The sequence below is a fragment of the Ranitomeya variabilis genome, chromosome 1 (assembly GCF_051348905.1).
Source record: "Ranitomeya variabilis isolate aRanVar5 chromosome 1, aRanVar5.hap1, whole genome shotgun sequence".
NCBI lineage: Eukaryota > Metazoa > Chordata > Amphibia > Anura > Dendrobatidae > Ranitomeya > Ranitomeya variabilis.
Window position 1 is genome coordinate 582169428 of NC_135232.1, and position 27975 is coordinate 582197402.

At 43.4% G+C, this 27975-nt stretch overlaps 1 protein-coding gene and 1 pseudogene across 10 annotated transcripts in view; both read left to right on the forward strand.

Annotated features, from left to right (window-relative positions):
- LOC143805996 (uncharacterized) overlaps positions 1–14527 on the forward strand; it is a 73658-nt gene extending 59131 nt beyond the window's left edge. For 5 of the 10 annotated variants that reach the window (XM_077286601.1, XM_077286348.1, XM_077285914.1 and 2 more), the window contains 12 exons: positions 1774–1845; positions 1987–2136; positions 3722–3784; positions 3931–4002; positions 4144–4293; positions 5195–5284; positions 5933–5998; positions 9898–9984; positions 11328–11402; positions 12155–12226; positions 13322–13414; positions 14313–14527. In XM_077286601.1, coding sequence (XP_077142716.1) covers positions 1774–1845; positions 1987–2136; positions 3722–3784; positions 3931–4002; positions 4144–4293; positions 5195–5284; positions 5933–5998; positions 9898–9984; positions 11328–11402; positions 12155–12226; positions 13322–13414; positions 14313–14380 — 1058 coding nt within the window. In that variant the 3' untranslated portion in view covers positions 14381–14527. The remainder of the gene's footprint in view (positions 1–1773; positions 1846–1986; positions 2137–3721; positions 3785–3930; positions 4003–4143; positions 4294–5194; positions 5285–5932; positions 5999–9897; positions 9985–11327; positions 11403–12154; positions 12227–13321; positions 13415–14312) is intronic. The other 5 variants (XM_077286074.1, XM_077285999.1, XM_077286160.1 and 2 more) reach the window with 5 other exon arrangements.
- A 965-nt stretch (positions 14528–15492) lies between these two features.
- Positions 15493–26357, forward strand: LOC143797678 (serum amyloid P-component-like; annotated as a pseudogene).
- The last annotated feature ends 1618 nt before the right edge of the window (positions 26358–27975 follow it).

Consider the following 27975-nt stretch of genomic DNA (forward strand, 5'->3'; position numbering starts at 1 on the left):
GGTGGCACAGCAATAATTCAGAGGACACAGCAGGGTGCAGTTTCCACAGTTTACTCATAGTTTGAAGTGCAGGCCAGGGCACTAGTTACAGATGACAATGGAGGTCCGGGGAGCCTGGAAGCCACTTAGGATCCACAAAGCCAGATGGGTTTTGAGGCCTCCTTACTGCGCTGTCCTCTGAGGTCCTTGCTGCCTAAAGCTATGCTCAGGCCTCTGTTCCTTATTGTTCTGAAGTACTTGCCCGTATGGCAGGCAGCTTGAGCCAATTGCAGATGTCACTCCTTTATGGCGGCTCCGGGCTCTGGTTTGCTGCTGTGCCTTCGGGTGTCTGCTGGGCCAGGACACCTAAAATCCCCTGACCTCCGGATTTAGCTGCTGGGACTGTTGTACCCGTCAGCCATGGGTACAACAGTCCCGTGCAGTAGTCAAGGCGGGAGATGATTAGGGCATGCACAAGCATTTTGCTAGAGTGAGGGTTGAGGAAAGGACAGATTCTGGAAATATTTTTGAGCTGGAGATGACGGGAGGTGGCGAGAGCTTGGATGTGCAGTTTGAAGGACAGGGCCGAGTCAAGGGTTACTCCGAGGCAGCGGATTTTGGGGACAGGAGAAAGTGTGATTTCATTGATTTTGATAGATAGATCAGTTAGGAATGATATGCGAGATGGAGGAAAGATAATTACGGTAGTTCAGATTTGTCCACATTGAGCTTGAGAAAGTGAGAGGAGAAGGAAGATATGGCTAATAGACACTCTCGGATTCTGGAGAGCAGAGAGGTGACATCTGGGCCAGAGAGGTAGATCTGTGGACATGCCTGCACATGGCAGTGATGTCATATACCAGAGACGTGCGTGTCAATGTCAGCTGCTGGCCTCTGATTGGCTGGCGGATGTTAACTGTTGCCAGGAAGGAAGCCAGTGGCTTCTTGCATGGCAATATATTTGAACTGAGGGGGGTCAGATGGTATACACCGTGGGCCGAGGGGCTGGATGTTATACACTGGCGGCCCAGATGTTATGCACTGCGGGGTGAGGGGCCCGGAAGTCATACACCGTGGGCGAGGGGCCAGATGTTATACACCGTTGGGCGAAGGGCCGGATGTTATACACCGTGGGGTGAGGGGCCGGATGTTATACACCGTGGAACGAGGGGCTAGATGTTATACACCTGGGGCAAGGGGCCAAATGTGATACACCGTTGGGCGAGGGGCCAGATGTTATACACCATGGGGCGAGGGGCTGGATGTTACATACCGTGGGGCGAGGGTCTGGATGTTATAAACTTGGGGTCCGGATGTTATACACCGTGGGACGAGGGGACGGATGTTATACACTGTGGGCGAGGGGCAAGGATGTTATACACCATGGGGCGAGATGCTAGATGTTATACACCTGGGACGAGGGGGCCGGATGTTATACATCGTGGGGCGAGGGGTCGGATGTTATATAATGTGGTGCGGGGGGGGCTGAATGTTATACACCGTGGGTTGAGGAGCTAGATGTTATACACCGTGGGGCGAGGGGCTGGATGTTATACACTGATTTTTTGAATATATATTTTATTTAGTAGATAATAGCAAAGACAGAGAAAAAATTCTGGTACACTGACTGCGATGAATATTATCAGGTGTGAGTATAAATGCCCGCATGACAGCCCACATAAACAAAATTGGGAGCAAGAAGCAAAAAACTGTTTCAAGACGCTGCAGTAATATAATATAGTAATAATCATTTGACAAATATGTTCACAGGGTGATTAATTCTTTTCTTGACAGGAGGTGATAACCCAAGACAGGAGCCCCCTAATATTGGAGATAAGAAAAATACAGCCCCGTCATGTGAAAAAGGTACTCGGGGTTCATTATCTAACTTTTCAGTTTTTAACACTGAGTTATTTAGAGTATGGGGCGCTTTCTACATTTCCTTTAGTATTAGCTGTCATATATTATATACACAGTCAGGACTTTTCAGTCCCTCAAATTTCACAGGAAACAGAGAGAGAAGATCCGCTGACAATCATACCGCTCCTGTAGACGACAATGGAAGTGACCCTGACAAGAAATCACCAAAGCCTCATGAGTCACCATCCAAACACGAGAGATCCACCTACTGGAAGGGGCACCAGCACTTCTATAGAGGTATGAGATGAGGAATCACACTACACTATATAGAGAAAAGTATGTGCACCCATCAACATTTCATCTACAGGGGCTTTTCTCACCTCCCATTCTACATCCATAGATATTATCATGGAGTCACCCCTTGGAGATAGAACAGCTCCCACTCTTATGGGAAGGTTTTTTACGAGGTTTTGTGGGACTTATTGTCCTTTCATCCAAGTGAGCATTTATGAGGTCAGACACTGATTTTGGGGAGAGGCCTGGCTCACAATCTCCTTCTACTTCATCCCAAAGGTATTGGATAGCGATGAGGCCCGGGCCCTGTGCAGCCGATCATGTTCTTCCACTAAACTCTCCCAACCATATCTGTATGGACGTAATGGGGAACAGAAAAGGGCTTGCTCCAAATTGCTCCCACAAGGTTGTCAAAAATGCATTGTATGCTGAAGTATGGCAGCTTTACAACACTCCATCCGACAATCAGCATTGTGCTCGGTGATGTACAGCTGCTTGCAGTTGCTCCGCCATGAATCTCCCGGCTGGGGCGCAGTGTCAGTGCTGATGTTAATACCAGAGAAGGTCTGGATGCTGCAATTTTGGAGTCAGCGGAGTGGTGGTGACCTTTCTAAGTCTTCTGCTCCTCAGCACTTGGCTCCCACTATGTAACATTACAAGGTCTCCACTTTGAGGCTGAGTTTCTGCAGTTCCTTAAACTTCTCAATAATATCACTCACAGGTGATGGGAAGATTCAGAAGGAAGAAATGTAATATTACAGGGTGGCTCCTGTTACAGGACCATGCTGGTGTCTGGAGCTCTGCACCACCACCTGCTGTTCTGTAACATGGTAGTAAAAGCAGACTGCATGGTGAGGGGTCAGAGGTTATACACCAGAAGGTGAAGGGCAAGGTGTTATGTATCTGAAGGCAAGGGGCCACATGTTATACACCTGAGAGCGAATGGCTGGATGTTATACACCGGGGGCAAGGTGCCGGAGGTTATGCAGCGGGGGCTAGTGGTCGGAGGTCATAAACCAGGGGGGGGGCAGATGTATACACCGGGGTACGAGGGGCCAGATGTTATACACTGGGGGGCAAGGGGCTGAATGTTATACATTGGGGGGGTGAGGGGTCGAATGTTATACACCGGGGGCTAGAGGCCAGAGGTCATACCTCGGGGAGGATGGGCCAGATGTTGAACATCCATAGGCGAGGGGCCGGATGTTATATACAGGGGGCTAGTGGGAGATGTGATACACTTATACACCAGGGGGTGAGGGCCCGAATGTTATACACCGGGGTCTAGGGGCCGGATGTTATACACCATGGGGCGAGGAGCTGGATGTTACATACCGTGGGGCGAGGGTCTGGATGTTATAAACTTGGGGCCCGGATGTTATACACCGTGGGACGAGGGGCCGGATGTTATACACCGTGGGCGAGGGGCAAGGATGTTATACACCATGGGGCGAGACGCTAGATGTTATACACCTGGGACGAGGGGGCTGAATGTTATACACCGTGGGTTGAGGAGCTAGATGTTATACACCGTGGGACGAGGGGCTGGATGTTATACACTGATTTTTTTAATATATATTTTATTTAGTAGGTTATAGCAAAGACAGAGAAAAAAATTCTGGTACACTGACTGCGATGAATATTATCAGGTGTGAGTATAAATGCCTGCATGACAGCCCACATAAACAAAATTGGGAGCAAGGAGCAAAAAACTGTTTCAAGACGCTGCAGTAATATAATATAGTAACAATCATTTGACAAATATGTTCACAGGGTGATTAATTCTTTTCTTGACAATAGGTGATAACCCAAGACAGAAGCCCCCTAATATTGGAGATAAGAAAAATGCAGCCCCGTCATGTGAAAAAGGTACTCGGGGTTCATTATCTAACTTTTCAGTTTTTAACACTGAGTTATTTAGAGTATGGGGCGCTTTCTACATTTCCTTTAGTATTAGCTGTCATATATTATATACACAGTCAGGAGTTTTCAGTCCCTCAAATTTCACAGGAAACAGAGAGAGAAGATCCGCTGACAATCATACCGCTCCTGTAGACGACAATGGAAGTGACCCTGACAAGAAATCACCAAAGCCTCATGAGTCACCATCCAAACACGAGAGATCCACCTACTGGAAGGGGCACCAGCACTTCTATAGAGGTATGAGATGAGGAATCACACTACACTATATAGAGAAAAGTATGTGCACCCATCAACATTTCATCTACAGGGGCTTTTCTCACCTCCCATTCTACATCCATAGATATTATCATGGAGTCACCCCTTGGAGATAGAACAGCTCCCACTCTTATGGGAAGGTTTTTTACGCGGTATTGTTGGACTTATTGTCCTTTCATCCAAGTGAGCATTTATGAGGTCAGACACTGATTTTGGGGAGAGGCCTAGCTCACAATCTCCTTCTACTTCATCCCAAAGGTATTGGATAGGGATGTGGCCCGGGCCCTGTGCAGCCGATCATGTTCTTCCACTAAACTCTCCCAACCATATCTGTATGGACGTAATGGGGAACAGAAAAGGGCCTTCTCCAAATTGCTCCAACAAGTTTGTCAAAAATGCATTGTATGTTATACACTGGGGGGCAAGGGGCTGAATGTTATACATTGGGGGGGTGAGGGGTCGAATGTTATACACCGGGGGCTAGAGGCCAGAGGTCATACCTCAGGGACGATGGGCCAGATGTACATCTGAGGGCGAGGGGCCGGATGTTATATACAGGGGGCTAGTGGCAGATGTGATACACTTATACACTAGGGAGTGAGGGCCTGAATGTTATACACCGGGGGCTAGGGGCCAGAGATTATTCACCAGGGGCGACAGGATGGATGTTATACACCAGAGGGCGAGGGGCTGGATGTTATATACCAAGGGCAAGGGGCCGTAAGTCAAGCATCTGGGGCATGGAGCCTGATGTTATACACCGGGGGCGAGGGGCCTGTTGTTATACACTGGGGGGGCGAGGGACCTGATTTTATACACTGGGGGCGAGGGACCAGCTGTTCTACACTGATTTTTGTAAAGAATAAGATATATTTTATTTTAGCAGATTATAGAAAAGACGGGCAAAGATGGAGAAAAAAAATCTGGTACACTGACTGTGATGAATATTACCAGTTAGACAACTATAATTATGGTATGTATTTTAGACTCCCACATCTACACCTTTATTTTTTCTGCTAATTAAGATTTACAGATAAAATGCACATTCACACCTTCAATGAAAACAGGTACAAGGGCAGTGACCAAAGTCATTAAAGCTCTTGCTAAATTTGTTTCAGGACCCCAACCTGCCATGTGCCATTCATGGCATTGGAAACTTCCTACATTGCAGCGGAGACTCTGTGCTCCCTCTTGTACCAATGTGCCTATTGGGAATAAAAGGGGGCATGCTATGAATACTGAGGGAAGAAGGGTAGTCCTCTTTAATATTAGAGAGAATTAGGTAAAATAAAAATGCAGACAACTTTACCTAAGTCACAAGTCTTAAGATCCATGATATCAAATATATCTAGCACTTTCTTACAAGATGGGTGAAGACCACTGGTAGGATGAGTGCTTACATAGTAGGCAATGACACACAAACCAATTGGTGACTGGACTTGTCTGGCCAATAATAGCAGATGGTATGGAGGTAAATGGGGCTAAACGGAGAAAGCACTGGCAAGGTTTTCATGGAACTATACTACAAAAACTCAGTGGACACTTTCCCTACTATGCCTATTTCCTACTAAAAAGGACAATTATGTCTTGCATATACTGTGTACTTATGCATTTCTTTCAGACAACTACCAATCAGCCCGGAAACCTCCTGGAAAAGGATGGAGGAGGACGTATCCCACTGATATTGGTATACACTTAATCTTTTCAAATACTAAGTTATGTAAGATATATAGGAATGGCAGGAATTCCATGGTTTAATCCCTATACAAGGATCTAGACTTTACTGCACTAAATCCCCACGAAACAACCTCAGAGCGGATCCCGTTCACAATAGTTGACACCTGGTGGTATCCAAAACGTAATGTCAAAAAGATGCGTCTAACCATTATAATGACTGGCCCAACCTAATTCTTGCAGCCCCGAACATGGAAGCAATGGTAGTCTCTGCAGTAGGTGATGTGGTGGCCACAGTTCTAGTGGACAGCCAGCTCTAAAACCCTAGGAATTACATTGTGTCAAAGTAGAGATCATAGGGTTGAACATGAGTACGTAGGCCTTGATGGCCTTGGGTCCTTATTCCCATATCTTGTTAGCTGGCATCACAATGGTTCATGACACTATGGCAGCCTGTAACCCGGTGGTCTTGAGATTTTGCTACATTTCTGGATTCAGGTTGTGGACATGTTGAGGTAGGTAGTCCCTCTTCCTCAAACATCATTTTACAAAGATATTTCCTTGTGCTGAAACCCACAGTCTATATCAAAGCACAATATGGTGCCACGAATACGGGTCCTCTTGAAGACTTCAGCTTTTGGACCATCTAGCTAATAAATGGCCATTTTCTTATGTCAAGTCTCCTCCACTACCCAATCAGACAGTAGTAGACAAAGGGCTTCTCCGTGGGCTTGTGGCTGTGCGACATAATACTGTTCTTTAAGGCAGCTGCACTCTCTTCCTATTCCAAGAGCATGAGACTCGAGTGGTCGTAGGCAAGTGCACAAGCTTGTGGATGCATTGATCTACGGCACGTAGCACTGTTATGGAACATGAAACTGGCACCGTTTCGGGAATGCAGTTGTAGCTTCTTTATACAGCTACTGAATGGTACTGTTGTGGACATGTGGCAGGCAGTTTTAATTGTCATGTAGCTGGCATTATTTGGGGCAATAGTGCTGATATTTGGATTTGGGGGAATATTTGTGATTATGAATGATCCCATATTTATGTATCCATATTTATAATCCTTGACTATCATTCTCAATACCCAGTATATGTCCTTACTTAGTAGCATCTTTTATTAGCCTGTTTGATATAGACACTAGAGGTTGGGTATGCTATGGCCATAAAGGCTGGACATGACCATTAATATTACTGTTTGGTAAACTCTGGTTATGACAAATACTATTTCAATACAAAAAGAGTTGTGTAGCTCAGAGGAGGTTAGTTGGGCTTGTGCTCTGGCTATTAGTTTCCTCAGGAATGCCCCCAAAAAACTCTTGACCAAGATTTTTAAATCCAGGTCCTTTGGTGAAAGAACCAATAATCATGTACAAGTTCTTCTCACAAAATTAGAATAACATCAAAAAGTTAATTTATTTCAGTTCTTCAATAGAAAAAGTGAAACTCATATATTATATAGAGTCAATACAAACAGAGTGATCTATTTCAAGTGTTTATTTCTGTTAATGTTGATGATTATGGCTTACAGCCAATGAAAACCCAAAAGTCATTACCTTGGTAAATTAAAATAATTAACAAAAAACACTTGCAAAGGCTTCCTAAGTGTTAAAAAATGTCCTTTAGTCTGTTTCAGTAGGCTCCACAATCATGGGGAAGTGTTGTGAACTCTGTTCTCGAGCTCCCTCCTGTGGTCAGGAATGGTATTTCTGTGAGTTCTGTCTGTGGGTTCCCTCTGGTGGCTGAAAATGGAGCTGCTGGTCTGGAGGTGGCTTCCTCAGCTGCATCGTTTAAGACTGGGCTGGTTCCTCTATTTAACTCTGCTCAGATCGTTACCTGATGCCAGTTGTCAATGTATCTGTACTGGTTCAGATCTCACTTGGATCTCCTGATGACCTGTCTACTTCAGCAGAAGCTAAGTCCCTGTTAAGCTCATTTGTTGTTCATTTGTGTGCTGAATATATTTCTGAGTACCTGCTAAGTTTTGTCCAGCTGGCTATCATGATATTGTCTCGCTAGCTGGAAGCCCTGGGTTGCAGAGTGGCACCTACTGTGCCGTGAGTCGGCGCGGGGGGTTTCTTGCTCACTCTGCGTGGCTTTTTGTAATTTTTTGTGCTGACCGCAAAGATCCCTTTATCTATCTTCTGTCTATTTAGTAATTCGGGCCTCCTTTGCTGAAACCTGTCTCATTCCTGTGTTTGTGCCTTCCTCTTAACTCACAGTCAATATATGTGGGGGGCTGCTCTTTTCCTTTGGGGAATTTCTCTGAGGCAAGGTGAGGCTATATTTCTCTTTAGGTGTAGTTACCTCTCAGGCTGTGTAGAGTCGTCTAGGCAAAGTCAGGTACGATCCACGGCTAATTCTAGTGTGTGTGATAATAGATTAGGGCTGCGGTCAGCAGAGCTCCCACTTCCCAGAGCTCGCTCTATTTTGCAGTTTTGACTATCAGGTCATTCCCGGTGCTCCTAACCACCAGGTCCAGCCATAACAGGGAAGACTGCTGACTTGACAGATGTCCAGAAGGCAGTCATTGACACACTCCACAAGAAGGGTAAGCCACAAAAGGTCATTGCTAAAGAGGCTGGCTGTTCACAGAGTGCTGTATCTAAGCATATTAATGGACAGTTGAGTGGAAGGAAAAATGTGGTAGAAAAAGGTGCACAAGCAACCGGGCTAACCGCAGCTGTGAAAAGATTGTTAAGAAAAGGCTATTCAAAAATTTGGGGGAGATTCACTTCACAAGGAGAGGACTGCTGCTGGAGTCATTGCTTCAAGAGGCACCACACACAGACGTATCCAGGACATGGGCTACAAGTGTCACTTTCCTTGTGTCAAGCCACTCATGACCAATAGACAACGCCGGAAGCATCTTACCTGGGCCAAGAAGGAAAAGAACTGGACTGTTGCTCAGTGGTCCAAGGTGTTGTTTTCAGATGAAAGTCAATTTTGCATTTCATTTGGAAATCAAGGTTCCTGAGTCTGGAGGAAGGGTGGAGAGGCCACAATCCAAGCTGCTTGAGGTCTAGTGTGAAGTTTTCACAATCAGTGATGGTTTGGAGAGCCATGTCATCTGCTGGAGTAGGTCCATTGTGTTTTATCAAGACCAAAGTCAGCACAGCCGTCTACCAGGACATTTTAGAGCACTTCATGCTTCCCTCTGCTGACAAGCTTTTTGGAGATGGAAATTTCATTCTCTAGCAGGACTTGGCACCTGTCCACACTGCTAAAAGTACCAATACCTGGTTTAAAAACAACAGTATCACTGTGTTTGATTGGTGAGCAAACTCGCCTGACCTTAACCCCATACAGAATCTATGGAGTATTGTGAAGAGTAAGATGAGACACCAGACCCAACAATGCAGACGAGCTGAAGGCTGCTATTATAGCAACCTGGGCTTCCATAACACCTCAGCAGTGCCACAGGCTGATCGCCTTCATGCCATGACGCATCGATGCAGTAATTGGTGCAAAGGAAGCCCCGACCAAGTATTGAGTGCATTTACTGAACTTACATTTCAGTAGGCCAACATTTCGGGATTTTAAAATCATTTTTCAAGCTGGTGCTATAAAGTATTCTAATTTACTGAGATAATCACTTTTGGGTTTTCAGTGGCTGTAAGCCATAATCATCAACATTAACAGAAATAAACACTTGAAATAGATCACACTGATTGTAATGACTGTATATAATATATGAGTTTCACTTTTTGTATTGAAGAACTTAAATAAATTAACTTTTTGATGATATTCTAATTTCGTGAGAAGCACCTGTATTTTTTTGTCCATTCTGGTATAAGTTCTACAGAATAATTCAACCTCTTAACCATCCCTATACATTTATGCGCTAATTTTTTGACATATGATTAGTAGATGATTAGGGTTATTTAGCAAACATCTCTTTCCTTTAAGTGTGGTATCAATCTCACCATAAAAAAGGATCTGAGGAAAATAGGAAAGTCTTAACTCCATATTATGAAGAGAAGAAAAAGTCAACAGGTAACGGTTGCTGGTTGTTTTGCATTAGGAGAATAGTGTGAGAATGATCAGGAGAATAGAATGAGAAAGGGTATGTGCACACGTAGGAAAAGAGGTGCAGAATTTTCTGCACAAAATCTGCATCTCCTGGCAGAATCCGCAGCTGCGGATTTACCGCGGTTTTAATGCGGATTTTGTGCAGAATTGATGCGGATTTTGTGCGGATTTTCAGTGGTTTTTGCCTCTCCGGAATTTTAACATGGAGGGGTGCAGAAACGCTGCGGATCCGCCCCAATGAAGTGACATGCACTTCTTTGAAATCCGCAGCAATTCTGCACTGATTTTTCCGCACCATCTGCACATCTTTTTTTTTTTGCCATTGAATAACATTATACTGTACATCACAGTGCGGATCTGCAGCGTTTCTGAGTGGAAAAATCCACTGCGGATCCGCAGCAAATCCGCATCGTGTGCACATAGCCAAAGTCCAGGAGAATTGAGTATGACTATCTATGAGAATAGTGTGAGAATGACCAGGAGAAAAGTGCAAAGAGGACCAAGAGAATAGAATGAAAAGGACCATTAAAGCAGTATGAAAACATCTAGGAAAAGAGTGTGAAAGTGACCAGGAGAATAATATGAGAATGACTAAGAAAATAGTAAAATAAAAATTAAGAGTATAGTGTGACAATGAACAGGAGAATAGTGAAAAAAATAGCTGGACAATAATATGAGAATGACCAGATGAACAAGAATATAGAAAATTCAGGAAAAAGTATGAGAATAATCATTAGAGTAATCTGATAATAACCAGAGAATAGTTAAAAAAAATTAAGAACATAGTGTGAGAAATAATAGGAGAATATTTTGAAAATTATAAACAGGAGAGTATGAGAAAATCCAGGAGAATAGTTTGAGAATGACCAGGAAAACTGTATAAAAATGATCAGAACAGAATGAGAAAATCCAAAACAGTGTGAGAATGACAAAGTGAAGAGAATGACCAGGAGAATAAGAAGAGTCTTCACTTCTGTACCCGGCATCCTCGGCTTGTCATCCAGGGTGTTTCTTGTGCTTATTAGTCCCCATCATGATGTTGTGGCATCTAGTAAACTCAAGAAGCCCCCAGGATTCAGGTCTTAGGGATGTGGAGTACAGAAGTGAAGACTTCCCTGCTCATGCTGCCACTGAGGACCAGACTGGACACCAGACCAGGACAGCATGCTTCTCTTTGCTCAACTTTCTGATCATGAAATAGATATATAATAGACCAGGTCTTGTTAATGGGTTGCAAGAATGGGTTATTTATTATACAAGCTGAGCCCTATTGCCCTATTCAAAATCTACATGTTTTTTTTTCTTAGATAACTACTATCCATCTAGAAAATTCCCAGCCAGAAGCCAAAGAAAGCGTGATGTCACCTGGGACAAAAATAATGGTATAAACATAATGATAAGATATTAATAGATTACGTATTTGTATATAATCATAGTAAATTGTTATTGTTCTGCCATCTGGTAAATCATAAAATGAGATTACTTGAGACATTTTCAAGGGGCAGATGGAATTGATAAAGGAAATTTTAGGAACAGGTTGAATTAAAATGAAGAGTGATGTAGTGATTGACTTAGTGTAAATTCAGAAATAGTCATGGAGTAGACCACCCATTGGACTCACACTTCAAAGCTAAGTTTGTACAAGGTAGAGAAGAACTAAGCCGGTGCATTAGTAGAGATCTGCATGGCCTCCATGGAGAGAATCTGTCAAGTGGTGAACATACAGAGATAACTCCTAAAAGCAATGTTTCTAATCCAATGGAGTAGAGGTTGAGCAAAAAGATTTTGAGGACCCTTGTCCAATGGCTGCTGTTCCAGAGGAGTGAACATTCTCCTCCTTCCTGCCAGTGTTCCTGGTGGCTCTTCTGATTAGTAGGTCCAGTGCAACATTATGCTTGCGTCTCATCAGAATGATGACGTCTAGCATTCTAATCAGAAGAAGGAATGCCAACAGATGACATTGCACCTGCCCTAACAAATCAAATCTCATGCCGTGAACGCAGGAGGATAAGAGACTTGTGAGCCTCTTGTCTGGCTGCCAGATCCCACAAATCAATCTGCACTTCTCTAATTGTTTTGTTGTTTTTTTCTTGTTAACTGAGCTCAAAAGTGATAATGAATGTTCTAATTTTAGAGAACTATCAGCCATTCAGAAAGCCCCATGATGAGACACACTGGAAGGACAAAGCCTTTGAGAAAAATACTGGTAATAACATTACCCTTATTTAGTCACTTCATGAATATTATAAAGAACTTAGCAAAGTCTTTCCTATTGCTAATGGTGGATCTCAGCATATGTTTGGAAAGGTATCTCTCAGTGGTGGTATCATGAAGACTAATCCTATCCACTGCCATGCTTAATAGGACAATTGCTTTCACATTTGTGATGGTGGATCTCAGGATATCTTTGGGAAGGTGTCCTATCAGTGGCAGCTTCATAACAGGCTAATTAAATCCTCTTATTTCCATAGTCCTGTATTAGCAATGGCTAGGGTCACTTCGACATAATGCATAAACACATTTTCCAGTGGTGGGTGCCACGAGAAAAAAAGAAGTGAGAGAAGAGCTACTAAAAATCAATAAATTTATTCAGAATATTATTCTAAAAGTGCATAACACATTATAAAATTAGACAAAAGACTGGGGGGGAAAAACGGAACCTCCAAAACCAAGGGAGGCACCCCACAAAAATACACTGCGCACAGAACTAAATATCAGAAGGTAATACCTTTAGGAAGAGTGCTCAGGAAAAGCAATCAGATGTATGCCAGTGTATTAGCATAAGGTGCTATAGGAACACTTGGAGAGTGAAAAGGAATCACTATGTGCACTGATTAAGCATATCATAAGAGCAAATCTCAATCCTTAAACAGGATATATTACCTGTAGTTGTAAGTGTCAAAGGATCTGTGCGTTCTGGTCAGAGTGATGTGGATGCCTCCCGCGCCCAACAAGCGCCGTTTCGCAATTAGCTTCTTCCAAATGGGGCGTGAATCCTCTTCCAAATTTTATGGGACAGTAATCTGGATCAGTGTGTCTTTTCCGACATCTGATAAACTTAGACTTGGTTCTTTTCTTAGTGTTACACAGGGATCCGTTTGATGCCTTTTAGAGTTATATATCCTCTTCTTTAGTCAGTAGAAGATTCATCCAGGTTCGTCTGCCATTTTCTTTAGATGGATCTAAAAAAAACCTCAGATGTCCATATGTGCTCCATCACAGTAGAGTCAGCAATGCAGTGATCCCGATAAAATAACAATTTTTGACATATGTATATATGTTTTGTATTTTTCACTTATAGGGCATAAACAAAATTTTGGTTACTCACCTTCAAAAGGGAAGAACAAAGATGTCATGACGAAGTCCAAAAGTCAATTTATACAAAGGCACCCAGGTGATTGTCTGTTATGTGTATAATAACTTCCAACTACTGTGCAAAGGAGGGCAATATATTAATATTTACCAATATCTCAGTTGTTATAATAGGGTTTTTTGAAGTCCTGCCCCCTAGGAGTTTCCTATACAGGGCAGGAATACCCACTTGTAGGCAGGATTAGGTAAACCACACCCCTTTTTGAACAGACACCAGTAGTGTGCAAAGTTTTTGAGGACATTATACCTGGAGACCTGGAGAAATATACTGTACTGTAGAGAATATTATAATAACTGACAACCAGCATGGATTCATGAAGAATAAGTCATGTCTAATTAACGTTGGGTTTCGATGAGGAGGTGAATGCAAATCTGGATGTTGGTAATGCGGCTGATGTGATTTATCTGAACTTTCTAAAGGCATTTGAAACTGTACCAAAGCTACAGAAGCAGGGACTGGGGGAACTATATGCAGATGGGTAAGAAACTGGCTAAAAAAAGGAAACAAAGAGTCGTTGTAAATGGTACATTCAGTAAATGGGATATAGTCAGCAGTGGGGACCGTAGGGATCTGTACTGAGAGCAGTGGGGACCGCAGGGATCTGTACTGGAAGCAGTGGGGACCACAGGGATCTGTACTGGGAGCCCAGTTCCCATTCCTTCTCTGAAAAGTATCACTTACAAAGAGTTTTTTTTGTGTGTAATCCCCACGGTAGGATTTGGAAAAGGCATGGGGGAGTATTTCAGAGTTATGGTCCCCATATCACTGTCAATGACCTCATTAAAGGGTATTCCTTTAAAATTTGTCAACTACTGTACAGTATGTCTTAATGGTTTAATGTGGCAGGGGATAACTGTTGCTGCCATGTTGTACAATCTCGTGTTATCTTTTTACTTTAATTTTGCCTCCTCTTTTACAGTGATGAAGAAGACAGACCAAGAAGAATCCAGATCTGGAGCCCTGAAGGATTCAGTTCACAAAATATAACAAAAATCTTAAAAAAAGATTTGGTGATTTCACGAAGGAATAAAATGGTTACAGTTTTAGAGTTAGCGTAGAAACTTTACTAGAAGATCGATGACTTATCGTAGTTCTTATAATATCCCTGTAAGTCTTTATCAATAAATTGGGACACAGTACGTAACTTATACAACATCTTAAATTATAAACATAATAGGGGAGATATAGAGAACTGCAAACAGGGCAACCAAGTTCATCTCAGCAGTGGCCACACAGCAATCATACTACGTTTCTCTTAAGGACCTGGAAGTTCAGTCCCATCCAGTATAGGAAGGCAGGAACCCTGTTTAGGATCAAACTCCCTCTTCTAGAAACCATGGGCCAAAACGAACATCAGGATTGATGACACAAGTGGTCGAAACCAAGATTCTTTTGTATGTTATGTTTCCGTTCGTCATCATTTTTAGATGCATGGTTTCATCATCTTCTCCAGTCCAGAATGTGGAAGAATAGAAAATCAAGATTTTTCTCCTGTCTCATCAGCTGCTGAAAGAGCACACCACTCCTATGACTCCTGACTTCCTACTTTCAGAGGAGGGAGCTACTCCTCCTATTCGACAGGTTGTGCCATCGGCATGTTGGTGGGGCAGATTTTATACTCCAGGGGGGAGGGCCCGGATTTCATACAACAAAGGCAATGGGGATGAAGGAAAATGTTTTACACATGTCTACCACAACTTTTTTCCATATAATGATTGAGACTTTCTAATTGGAAGTAGGTGAACCATCTTCTAAACCACTACCCGGAATGTGATAAAGGCCGGTTTTGTATTGGTCCATTACACCACACAATTTGCTCATACTGATACCACTCTACAAATGCAATTTTCTTCCATGACCCTGAATTAATATAAAAATTTTCACATTGTTCCTCTTTTAATTTTGTTGCATCCTACGGCCCTGGAGGAAATGATGTGTCATCACAATATGGTTCATTTCCACAGCTATAACCTATGGAGCAAACTTACTTCAGATCAATTTTCCCCAGTTTGGTGTAAGGAGGGTGAACTGTATTCGGTATAGACTTTTGTACCGAATTACTCTGCCTTCCTAATTCGGATTGACAATTCACTGAGAAGATGCTGGTCTGGTCAATGTTTCGGGAGCTCTGGGCCAAATGGGTAAGTTAAAATCTCTTTACTTCTATATGTCCAATCTGCGTTTTCGCATTTTTGTGTTTTCCTCCCTTTTTCTGGGAGACAGAACTTTTTAATTATATCATTCACATACCCAGATGAGGGCTTGTTTTTTGCCAGACAAGTTGTAAATTTGACATACAACCTTTTTACCATACAATGCACTGGTAGGCTGGAAAAGAATTCCAAATGAGGTGAAGTGGTGGAAAAGAAAAGCAATTCTGCTATGGGTTTTTGGGTTAACAAACTTAATTGTAGAGTTAAAATGGCAGCCAGTACATTTATGGCAATACTATAATTGTAATGTTTATTTCTATTTAAGGAAAAAAAAATCATAAATTACTAAAAAAAAGAATGGTTTGTTTCACCATTTTCCAAGACCTGTTGCATTTTTATTTAAGTATATAATGGCTTGGCAAGCATACGTTTCATTGCCACCACTTTGGGCAATATATGATGCTTTGATCATTTCTTTGCATTATTTGATGGAGTTTTGATTGCAAAAAAAAGGGGGCAATTCTGGAGCAATTGTTTTATTGCTTTTACTGTTTGGGGTTAAATTAATTTTATATTTTCATATATTACACTTTGTAGTGCCGGGGCAGCACACTTATGCTATGCAATGATGAGGCAGTGACCCAGCACAGTTCTAAACAAAAAGTCTCTTTAATGCGTTTACTTCACAGCATTAATTGTCCAACTCACAAAAACACAACATTAATGTCCAACTCACAGCTCTAAATAGTAAACTATATCCTCTGGATTGCAGCCTGGAACCATATCCTCCAGATTACAGTCCCTAAATACACTGGTCCTCCTCTGACCGGTTGCCATGGGCGACTGCACCGCTGTGTACGCTGCAGTTGCCAGGAGTTCGCTCTGCTGTGCTCTGTGTTAATCTCACACAGATCTGAGTTTTTGGAGAGACGTCTGTTTTGCTTCCTGCAAACTCCACTCTGATACTGACACACCCCAACCCTTTACTGCAGGGATTTTAAACTGCAACCTGTGGCCATAGGCCACCTGTAAGATCCGGCCTAGAGGAAAAGGACCGGCCCCACTTCCTTCCTGCAGTCCGTTTCCAAAATAAAAGCCCATACCAGCTTTTCGTGAACAATCCCAGGCCAAATAACTTGACCAGGTCCATGCTTACTTTTATTTTGCCCTGTGACTCACAGGCGTCCTGCTGTGGCCACAAGGCACTCCAGCAGGTCTAAAGGTACCTTCACACGAAACGACATTATAACGATATCGCTAGCAATCCGTGACGTTGCAGCGTCCTCGCTAGCGATATCGTTTCGTTTGACACGCAGCAGCGATCAGGATCCTGCTGTGATGTCGCTGGTCGCTGAATAAAGTCCAGAACTTTATTTGGTCGTCCGATCGCTGTGTATCGTTGTGTTTGAAAGCAAAAGCAACGATACCAGCGATATTTTACACTGGTAACCAGGGTAAACATCGGGTTACTAAGCGCAGGGCCGCGCTTAGTTACCCGATGTTTACCCTGGTTACTAGCGTAAAATGTAAAAAAAACAAACAGCACATACTCACATTGCGTCCCCTGCAGTCTGCTTCCTCCTCTGACTCAGCGCCGCAAAGTGAAAGTGAAAGCAGCACAGCGGTGACGTCACCGCTCTGCTCTCACTGTACGGCGCTCAGTCAGTCAGGAAGTGGACGCAGGGGGACGTGAATGTAAGTATGTGCTGTTTGTTTTTTTTAGATTTTACGCTGGTAACCAGGGTAAACATCGGGTTACTAAGCGCGGCCCTGCGCTTAGTTACCCGATGTTTACCCTGGTTACCAGGGGACCTCGGCATAGTTGATCGCTGGAGAGCGGTCTGTGTGACAGCTCTCCAGCGACCAAACAGCGACGCTGCAGCGATCGACATCGTTGTCGCTATCGCTGCAGCGTCGCTTCGTGTGAAGGTACCTTAAGAGGGCTCCGTTCGCATCCTGGGGGAACACACAGCGACCCCTACATGTTTCACCGGTTACTGCCTCACAATTAATATAAATGAGCATTAGTTTTGTTTTTTTTAACCAGTCTGAACCCTATTAAAATTATTTTTAGAAGTTAAAGAGCCCTCTTCATTTTCTCCATTTTGGCCATATTTTTTTTTATCAGAAGATGAAAGTAATACAGAGTCCCAGTCCCAGAAATCAACCTGTGTAACAACCCATCTACATGTGTTCAATTTCTCTGTAGCCCCCCCACAGGGCAGTTAAAGAATTACACAGTTCCTACTAAAAGCAATAGGATGACCTTATAACGCATAGACATGTAAGGCCCTCCAGAACAGGAGACGCACTTTGTAGCCGCCCTGCACTCTGGTTAATTTATCCTGAACTAAAAGAAGCCCATGTCTAAATGTCAAAAGTGTCCAGTTTTGCTCTTGTGTAAATTTAATCTGCTCCCATAAGTATTCTGTTTTTTCTTTTTTTTAAATCCGCCATACAGTTCCAGAGATATGGACCTTTTTTTATTTACTGCTGATCATTTTATATTTTCTAAAGGGGTACGGCTCATAAAGCAATTATGCAGATCAGCCTAAAAGCTCTCCCCAGAGGATCCTGTGAGCAGTGAAAACCATAAAAGATAGCAGTACATAAAATGGCCAATATCTCTGGAACCATAAGACAGATTTAAGAAAAAAATTAAAAAAAATAAACAGGGTAATAGCAAGAATTAAATAAGAGCAAAATGTTCTATAAAACCCCTTTTCTAAAAACTAGATTTACGAAATTAGACATCTATAATGATAATTCATTATTTTCTTTTCTCATACAGATATGAAAGACAAACTTTGCTTTTCCTAAGGAGTCGTCCACCTCGTATGTTCAGCTACTACCGGAATATCCTGGGCCTTTTAGAGAGGTCACCATCTGCATGAGATTTCACTCAAATCTGACCCGAGAATATTCTTTATTTTCGTTGGCCACTGGGAGTAAACACAACGCCTTTCTCCTCCTTCACTACCCAGGCACGAGAAATCAGTTTCTACTTTCAGTCGATAATGAAGACCAATATCATGATTTGCAAGGCAATGATTTTACAGAATGGACTAGCATTTATGCCACGTGGAACACTTCCACCTTGGTGTTGTGGATCGATGGGACAAAATACAATACAAATGGGAAACGGAAAGATATGCAGATCAGCGCTGACCCTATCATCATTATTGGCCAGGAGCAAGACTCTTATGGCGGAAGTTTCACAGCATCCCAGTCCTTTGTAGGAGAGATAACAGATATTATCATGTGGAATAAAGTTCTGACCGATGAGAATATTATGGATGATTTTGCCGCTGATGAAATGAGTGGAACATCATTAACTGGAACGCTTTACATTTTAAGGTTTTTTAAGATGTCGATGTACAACCATATGTAGATCCCTATCCTTGTATACAGGGCCGGACTGGGACTAAAATTCAGCCCTGGCATTTGAAGTTACACAGGCCCACTTGTCACATGGTGACTGTATAATATCTTTGTACATGCGTAGGTTACAAGAAGTGAGGGGAGTGTAACACGACTATATCACATATAATCACAGCTGTATCCAGCATTACAGCTCAGTCCTATTTATTGCTTTTAGTTGCAGTACAAAGAAAAGCCGCTACTTTACCTACATAACTGGATCTCGTAGATAATGAAGGGATGAGACGACCAAAGGCTATGGAACCTCATTCTGATGCTCCATAAACTTTGCCTACAGACACTTTTGGTTCCGCTGCGCAGCACGAGACCCGGTGACTCTGAAGAGCGGTGACATCAGTAACGTCACCGCTCTTCAGATATTCCGGGTCTTGCGCTGAGCTCGGTGACTGTAAAGAGCGGTATTGTTACTACCGTCACCGCTCTTCAGAGTCGCTGGGTCTCGCCAGGTCTGGGCTAGTAGTGGGGGTGTCTGATAGACACCTCTCCATTACTTACACCAGGGATTGATAGCAGCTGACATTACGCAGCTGACATCAACCCTAAAAATCATTGCACATACCAGAATTAAATGCTTTGGCGGCTGGGAAAAGCAGTAGAATTAGTGCTATTCCCAGGCGCCAGGTGCTAACTACAACTGTCATCATCCTTGCCTGGTCTCCCTGCGGAGCATTTCTGCTGTATTTACATGCGCTGATCTAAACGAGTGTGATCGACAATACTGAAATTGTTGCTTGTTTCCCGGCCTCTTTACACCAACTGAGAAAGAATGAAGGGAACAGAACAATCACTAATAGCTCAATCTGTCCCCATACAGTATCATGTTATCAGCAGCACAACTACAGCTTACACCAGCGATGTGCTGCTGAGAACAAGGATTTCTGTTCCCACATAAACAATCCAATCACTCGATGAATAGGCAGCATTTTGCTTGTTTAGTATAATACACCCCATAGTCCTCCATATATTATAATGTGCACCTTAGTCCTCCATATACACTCACCGGCCACTTTATTAGGTACACCTGTCCAACTTCTTGTTAACACTTAATTTCTAATCAGCCAATCACATGGCGGCAACTCACTGCATTTAGGCATGGTCAAGACAATCTCCTGCAGTTCAAACCGAGCATCAGTATGGGGAAGAAAGGTGATTTGAGTGCCTTTGAACGTGGCATGGTTGTTGGTGCCAGAAGGGCTGGTCTGAGTATTTCAGAAACTGCTGATCTACTGGGATTTTCACGCACAACCATCTCTAGGGTTTACAGAGAATGGTCCGAAAAAGAAAAAAAATCCAGTGAGCGGCAGTTCTGTGGGCGGAAATGCCTTGTTGATGCCAGAGGTCAGAGGAGAATGGGCAGACTGGTTCGAGCTGATAGAAAGGCAACAGTGACTCAAATCGCCACCCGTTACAACCAAGGTAGGCCTAAGAGCATCTCTGAACGCACAGTGCGTCGAACTTTGAGGCAGATGGGCTACAGCAGCAGAAGACCACACCGGGTACCACTCCTTTCAGCTAAGAACAGGAAACTGAGGCTACAATTTGTACAAGCTCATCGAAATTGGTCAGTAGAAGATTGGAAAAACGTTGCTTGGTCTGATGAGTCTCGATTTCTGCTGCGACATTCGGATGGTAGGGTCAGAATTTGGCGTAAACAACATGAAAGCATGGATCCATCCTGCCTTGTATGGAGCATCTTTGGGATGTGCAGCCGACAAATCTGCGGCAACTGTGTGATGCCATCATGTCAATATGGACGAAAATCTCTGAGGAATGCTTCCAGCACCTTGTTGAATCTATGCCACGAAGAATTGAGGCAGTTCTGAAGGCAAAAGGGGGTCCAACCCGTTACTAGCATGGTGTACCTAATAAAGTGGCCGGTGAGTGTAGTATAATACACTCCTCAGTCCTCCATATAGTATAATGCACTCCTCAGTCCTCCATATAGTATAATACACTCCTCAGTCCTCCATATAGTATAATACACTCCTCAGTCCTCCATATAGTATTATACACTCCACATAGTCCTCCATATAGTATAATATGCACCTCAGTCCTCCATATATTATAATGTGCAGCTCAGTCCTCCATATATTATAATGTGCAGCTCAGTCCTCCATCTACTATATAATTGTCTAAGGGTGACTTCCCTCTGTCCTTCTGTCTGTCACGGATATTCATTGGTCGCGGCTTCTGTCTGTCATGGAAATCCAAGTCGCTGATTGGCCGCGGCAAAATAGCCACGACCAATCAGCGACGGGCACTGTCCGGCGGCAAAATGGCCGTTCCTTACTCCCCACAGTCAGTGCCCGCTCCATAATCCATAGAATGTAAGTCTGCAAGGACAGGGTCCTCTCCCCTCTGTACCAGTGTGTCACTGTAAACCTGTTTACTGTAAATGATATCTATAACCCTGTATGTAACCCCTTTCTCATGTACAGCACCATGGAATTAATGGTGCTATATAAATTATTAATAATAATAATAATAATAATAAATAATCCCCTCCAGTCAGCGCTCACACACGGTTAATGGCAGCGCTAACGGACCGCGTTATGCCGCGGTGTAATGCACTCCGTTAACGCTGCTATTAACCCTGTGTGACCAACTTTTTACTATTGATGCTGCCTATGCAGCATCAATAGTAAAAAGATCTAATGTTAAAAATAATTTAAAAAAATTAAAAATCGTTTATACTCACCGTCCGTCGGCCCCTCGGATCAGGAACAGGCCTTTCCTGCTCCTTGCAACGCTCCGGTGACCGCTCCATGCACTGCGATCTCGCAAGATGATGACGTAGCGGTCTTGCGAGACCGCTACGTCATCATCTCGCGAGACCGCAATGCACTCTTGAGACCGGAGCGCGCGAGGAGCGTCGGTAACCGCTTCGCCTGGATCCGGGTGCCAACGGAAGGTGAGTATATAACTATTTTTTATTTTAATTCTTTTTTTTTAACAGGGATATGATGCCCACATTGCTATATACTATGCGGGCTGTGCAATATACTACGTGGGCTGGGCAATATACTACGTGGCTGTGCAATATACTACGTGGGCTCTGCAATATACTACGTGGCTGTGCTATATACTACGTGAGCTGGGCAATATACTACGTGGCTGTGCAATGTACTACGTGGGCTGGACAATATACTACGTGGGCTGGGCAATATACTACGTGGGCTGTGCAATATACTACATGGGCTGTGCAATATACTGCTTGGGCTGTGCTATATACTACGTGGGCTGTGCAATATACTACGTGGGCTGCAATATACTGCGTGGGCTGTGCAATGTACTGGGTGGGCTGTGCAATATACTGCTTGGGATGTGCTATATACTCCGTGGGCTGTGCGATATACTGCATGGGCTGTGCGATATACTGCATGGGCTGTGCTATATACTGTGTGGGCTGTGCAATATACTACGTGGGCTGTGCAATGTACTACGTGGGCTGTGCAATGTACTACGTGGACTGTGCAATGTACTACGTGGGCTGTGCAATATACTACATTGCCTGTGCAATATACTACATGGGCTGTGCAATATACTACGTGGGCTGTGCAATATACTACATGGCTGTGCTATATACTACGTGGGCTGTGTTATACACTACGTGGCCTGTGTTATACACTATGTGGCCTGTGTTATATACTGCGTGCGTGGGCTGTTATATACTACGTGGCTGTATTATATGCTATGTGGGCTGTTATACACTCCGTGGGCTTTGCTATATACTACGTGGCTGTGCTATATACTCTGTGGGCTGTGCTATATACTACATGGCTGTGCTATATACTACGTGGCTGTGCTATACACTACGTGGCTGTGCTATATACTATGTGGCTGTGCAATATACTACGTGGCTGTGCAATATACTACGGGGCTGTGCTATTTACTATGTGGGCTGTTATATACTACGTGGCTGTGCTCTATACTATGTGGCCAGCCGCGAACAATCAGTGACACGTGCAGTCCGGCCGTGAATTGGCGCGAGATTTGAACCACGCTTCGCTAATTGGTCGCGGCCAGCCGAATCCTGTGTATTCAATGTATTATTCTAAAATCTTCATAAATAAACTACAGATATATTCTAGAATACCTGATGCGTTAGAATCGGGCTACCATCTAGTATAGTATAATACACTCCTCCATATAGTATAATACACTCCTCATAGTCCTCCATATATTAAAATACACTGCAATTCCTCCATATAGTATAATACATTCCTCAGTCCTCCATATAGTATAATGGGCTGCCACAGTCCTCCAAATAGTATAATACATTCCTCATAGTGCTCCATATAGTATAATGCCCCGTCATTCTCATCCATGTAGTACAAATCACTTCCCATAGTATAATGCACTCCATAGTTCTTCATATAGTGTAATGTATTCCCCATATTCCTCGATACAGTATAATGCAGCCCACATATAGTATAATGATGCCACCCCAGAGTATAATGCAGCCACCCCACAGAATATATTGTAGCCCCAAGTATAATGTAACTCCCCAAAGAATATAATGCAGCCCCCTCATATAGTATAATGCAGCCCCTGCATATATAATATATGGTAGCCCCCTCATAGAGCATAATGCGGCCCCCATAGAATATAATGTAGCCCCTCCATAGAATTCAATGCAGCCCTCCTCATATAGTATAATGCAGCTTCCCATAGAATATAATGTAGCCCCCTCATAGAGTATGATGCAATCACCCCTCATATAATATAATACAGCCCCCCATAGAATATAATGTAGCCCCTAGAGAATGTAATACAGCCCCCCATAGAATACAATACAGCACCCCATAGAATGTAACACAGCCCCCCCATAGAATGTAATACAGCCCACCTCACCATAGAATATAATACAGCCCCCCACAGAATATAATGTAGCCCCCAGAGAATGTAATACAGGCCCCCATAGAATGTAATACAGCTCTCCCATAGAATGTAATGCAGCCAGCCCCCATAGAATGTAATGCAGCCAGCCCCCATAGAATGTAATGCAGCCAGCCCCCATAGAATGTAATCCAGCCAGCCCCCATAGAATGTAATGCAGCCAGCCCCCATAGAATGTAATGCAGCCAGCTCCCATAGAATGTAATGCAGCCAGCCCCCATAGAATGTAATGCAGCCAGCCCCATAGAATGTAATACAGCACAGCCCCCATAGAATGTAATGCAGCCAGCCCCCATAGATTATAATGCAGACACACAGCAGGTACGCGATGATATAGCGTCATCATGCACCCGCAGTGTTAGAGGCAGAGTGGGGAATGATGGGAGAGAGAGTGTCAGCGGACGCTCTCTCCTCCATCACTGCATTCAACTGTACCGGCGCTGGCAGGGGGGTGAGTCGGTTTTCTGGGGGGGGAGTCGGAGCTGGCGAGCAGCCCACTACTGCCACCAGCCCTTCTGGCGTTTTCCAGAAGTGCCCGATGGCCAGTCCGGCCCTGCTTGTATACCCATATAATCATACGGTATGAGCACAGTAATGTCTTTCTATGGTACTGTAAATAGCTCTTCTCCAGAAGGAAGAAATTGCTCTCTGTAGTGCCACCCTAGTGCCAGTGACTGACCCTGAAAATGTTGTGCTGAGGTTTTATGGGTTAGCTGTGTACAGTATGTAATGTATTTCAGGCCATACCAATCGTCCTCCATGTGTCATTTTTCAAGACTCCTATAAGAAATAGATAAAACTTTACAGTTTAGCCACCTATAGGTGGCGGTAGAGAGACAGTTTTCTTATTTCCAGAGGAGAGCTTTTTTGCTATCTTTTTCCTTGCACTGAAGAGGGAGCCTTGCCCTTGTTCCATTTAAAGGGTTAATCTAATTTTATTACATGTATGAAACTGTAAAGTGCTTGTATAAACATGAGAACAGGGAACTGCAGATCCTGAATGTAGGGGAGCGCATGCTCGACCTCCGCTACATTTATAGGACTACGGGTGACTTCCGAGGACTGCACTCCGGCTTTCTATGGCAGTCCCATAAGGAATGAGTGGAAAAGGAGGAGGAACATGGGCACCTCCACTGCCTTCATTGCCCATAGGACTACCTGTATTCCGGCTCTCTATGGTAGTCCTATAAAGAAAGATGGGAATGGGAGGAAGAACATGTGGACTTCCGCTGCACTGTAGTGCCTGGTTCTCCAGAGTCTACATTTTTGTGATCACTGAAGTTCCCAGCGTTAAAGGGCTTTTTCATTTTCAGAAAACCCTTGTCTCTTGGATTTAGTTTGTTTTTTAGAACAAAATAAAACATTTTTAGTCATCGACTCATCTTCCCCACGTCCAACACTCCTTATTTCTGGTATTGTCAGCAGCACTGACATCACAACGGTTACGCCCTAGTTGACCGCACAAGCCTCTTAGAGCCGCTGAGCTCACTGATTGGCTGCAGTGCTGTCAACTCACGTCAGCACTGTAGACATTACTAGACTCCATGAGGAGACAAAGCCGAACCGGAGAGGGTGAGTAAAGCCCAGTGTGTTCTTTGGAGGAGGATGGGAAATTATAGAAACTTGAAACCCTTAACCTGGGGATAACTTATTCTACAGCTTGATATACTTGTAGTTCAGAAACAGTATAAATATACATGTTTTTAATCTTTGACTATTTTAGCAGGAAAAAAGTGCTTTTAATAAAATATTTAGATTGTTTTTCAATGCATTTTATTTGTGATGCGACAATGAGGAAGACCAGTACCCCTGAGTAAGATACATGCAAAATGCACGCCAGGGTATTAAGCAGTGTGTTGTCACCAGGTCCACTTACATGGCGTTTGGTGGGTATGATATCTGAGAGACTCTTCTTTTTGGACCTGTGTTTACAATGATATTGTTATAGCGGTTAGTTAAGGCCGTGATGGGCCTTTATGGACCTACAGTGCACACGGTATAACAATTTCTTGTGTAGTGTACTGATTGATTGCTGAATTTGTTATTATTAATTTGGTATTATGCTATTGGTGTGCCCTATAATATGACACTTCATCATATAAACATATAAAGATACATCTCCAGGTATAGAAAAATCTATGTGTACTGTAGTCATAATGTCACCACTGCACAATGTCAATAAAAATCGGGGCATCATCTGTGTGGCAGCATTGGACCCAGGGAGTATGTGTGTACCATGTTTGCTATTTTCTACTTCTCTTTTGCTGCTGCCTCAAATGATATACAGTAGGTTGTGTGTTCAAATCCTGGGGAGACCAGATCTTAAGAACAAATAAATAAATCTTTCTTGATTTGAATTTAAGTATGTAGAGAGCAGAGAGACAACAGCCAAGACATTTAAGGAGGTAGAAAAGCTACAGAGCAATGACGTCAACATGAGAGAAAACATTGCACAAAGCGAGTGGAAGTAAGGACAAAGCCCTGACTTCAAAAAACAGCAGGACAGTGGCCCCAATCAAGACAGTCCCCCTGGATCCAGGATGGGTCCCATATAGGACACAATTGATGCCCTGGTAAGTGAAGTAGAGAGAAAGGAGAGCACATATCCTTTGGATACCGAACTGGGATTGCAGGAAAGTATAGCTGTGGGGTTTGTAGGAAAAGTGAAGGTGGCGCTGACGAACGTGTGGACGAGTTCTGGAAGTGTTAGTGGAAGAAAACTGGACTTGCTATGCCAGGTCACAGGTACTGCATGCAAAATTGAAATGTGTGCTATAAGAAATGAGCATCCAACATATGGAGTGGGGAGATTGAGCTTACCAACAAGACTATAGTGGTATTCACAATGTATACATCACACGGAGGCGCCCAGGCCCAGGCATAGCATTTAGCAGGGAAAGAAAAGAAATCCTCCAGAGATGACACAAGTTGTGGATTTAAAACTTGACATTTATTTCTGCATTTAAAATGGCTGTGCCTCCATCATGTGAGCAAACCTTCGCGCTTCAGCTACAAAGCCTCAATCGTGGATCAAATATTGCTGAAAATACCATCATTAAAAAGTGTAGGTTGAAAATCACATCTGGTCAGCAGCCAATGAGTACAGATTATGCCGCACCTGATGACAAACACATCCTCATATGAGAGGTAACACCGTGAGCACTATTGTAGAAGGTGCAAGGTAGGTTCCCAAACCGTATAGTAATAAATATGAAAACCTGGCACTCAACTTAATGCTGTGAGAAATCATTTAAATTCATTTCCAAACTGTAGTACAGAAAACGTTTCGGTCACCTGGACCGTCGTCAGTTACTAGAGAAAACAGTAAATAAATAAAAATCAAAAGAATACAACAGGAAAATAATAAGAAAATAAAGCAACCAAAGTATATACTGTACATTCAAGGAACATGGTCATTTGTAGAATAATATGGCTACTAGGATAGTAAGGCAACGTGACACCCACACATTAGTCAGACTGTGATCTGACTTTACTACATCGGTGGAACACATACAGCACGTCATTGGAGCGCACCTCCATTTTGGCTAGGTCATATCCGCTCCCAGCACACAGCAGCACTCACCGGCTCCCGCCCACTTCCGGTCCAGGGCGTCTGCACGCCCCCCTTCATGCACATAACATGCAGCACTCGGACGGCGCACTTCAGACAAGCAGTGGACACCGCGTCTGCAGCGTTACAGCAGGGTAAGACTTTGTATCTATTTTTTTTTCACCACCCTGACCATTCCCGTCAGGTTAACAGTCTAACAATAGCTTTCCCTCACTACAGGCTGCGCCTATACCTGAGCATTCTAATCAGTGCCTTCCTTTAAAGGGGAGACAGACTTTCTCTTTCCACACCGGCACATTGCATCAAAGTCACGTTCCCTATTCCCTATTTTCTAACACACTCACCCTTGTCCATCTTTTCAGCATTAAGTATTACAGTTTGTTAAACAGAGCAAACACTTATCTCACCATCAATCACCATACGGTATGTACTTTCGCTGATTTCTCTTGATTCTCCATGTGACTGTCATGATGTGTCCATGTTTCTCCATACCATGATTCATCAATATAGTGCCATGA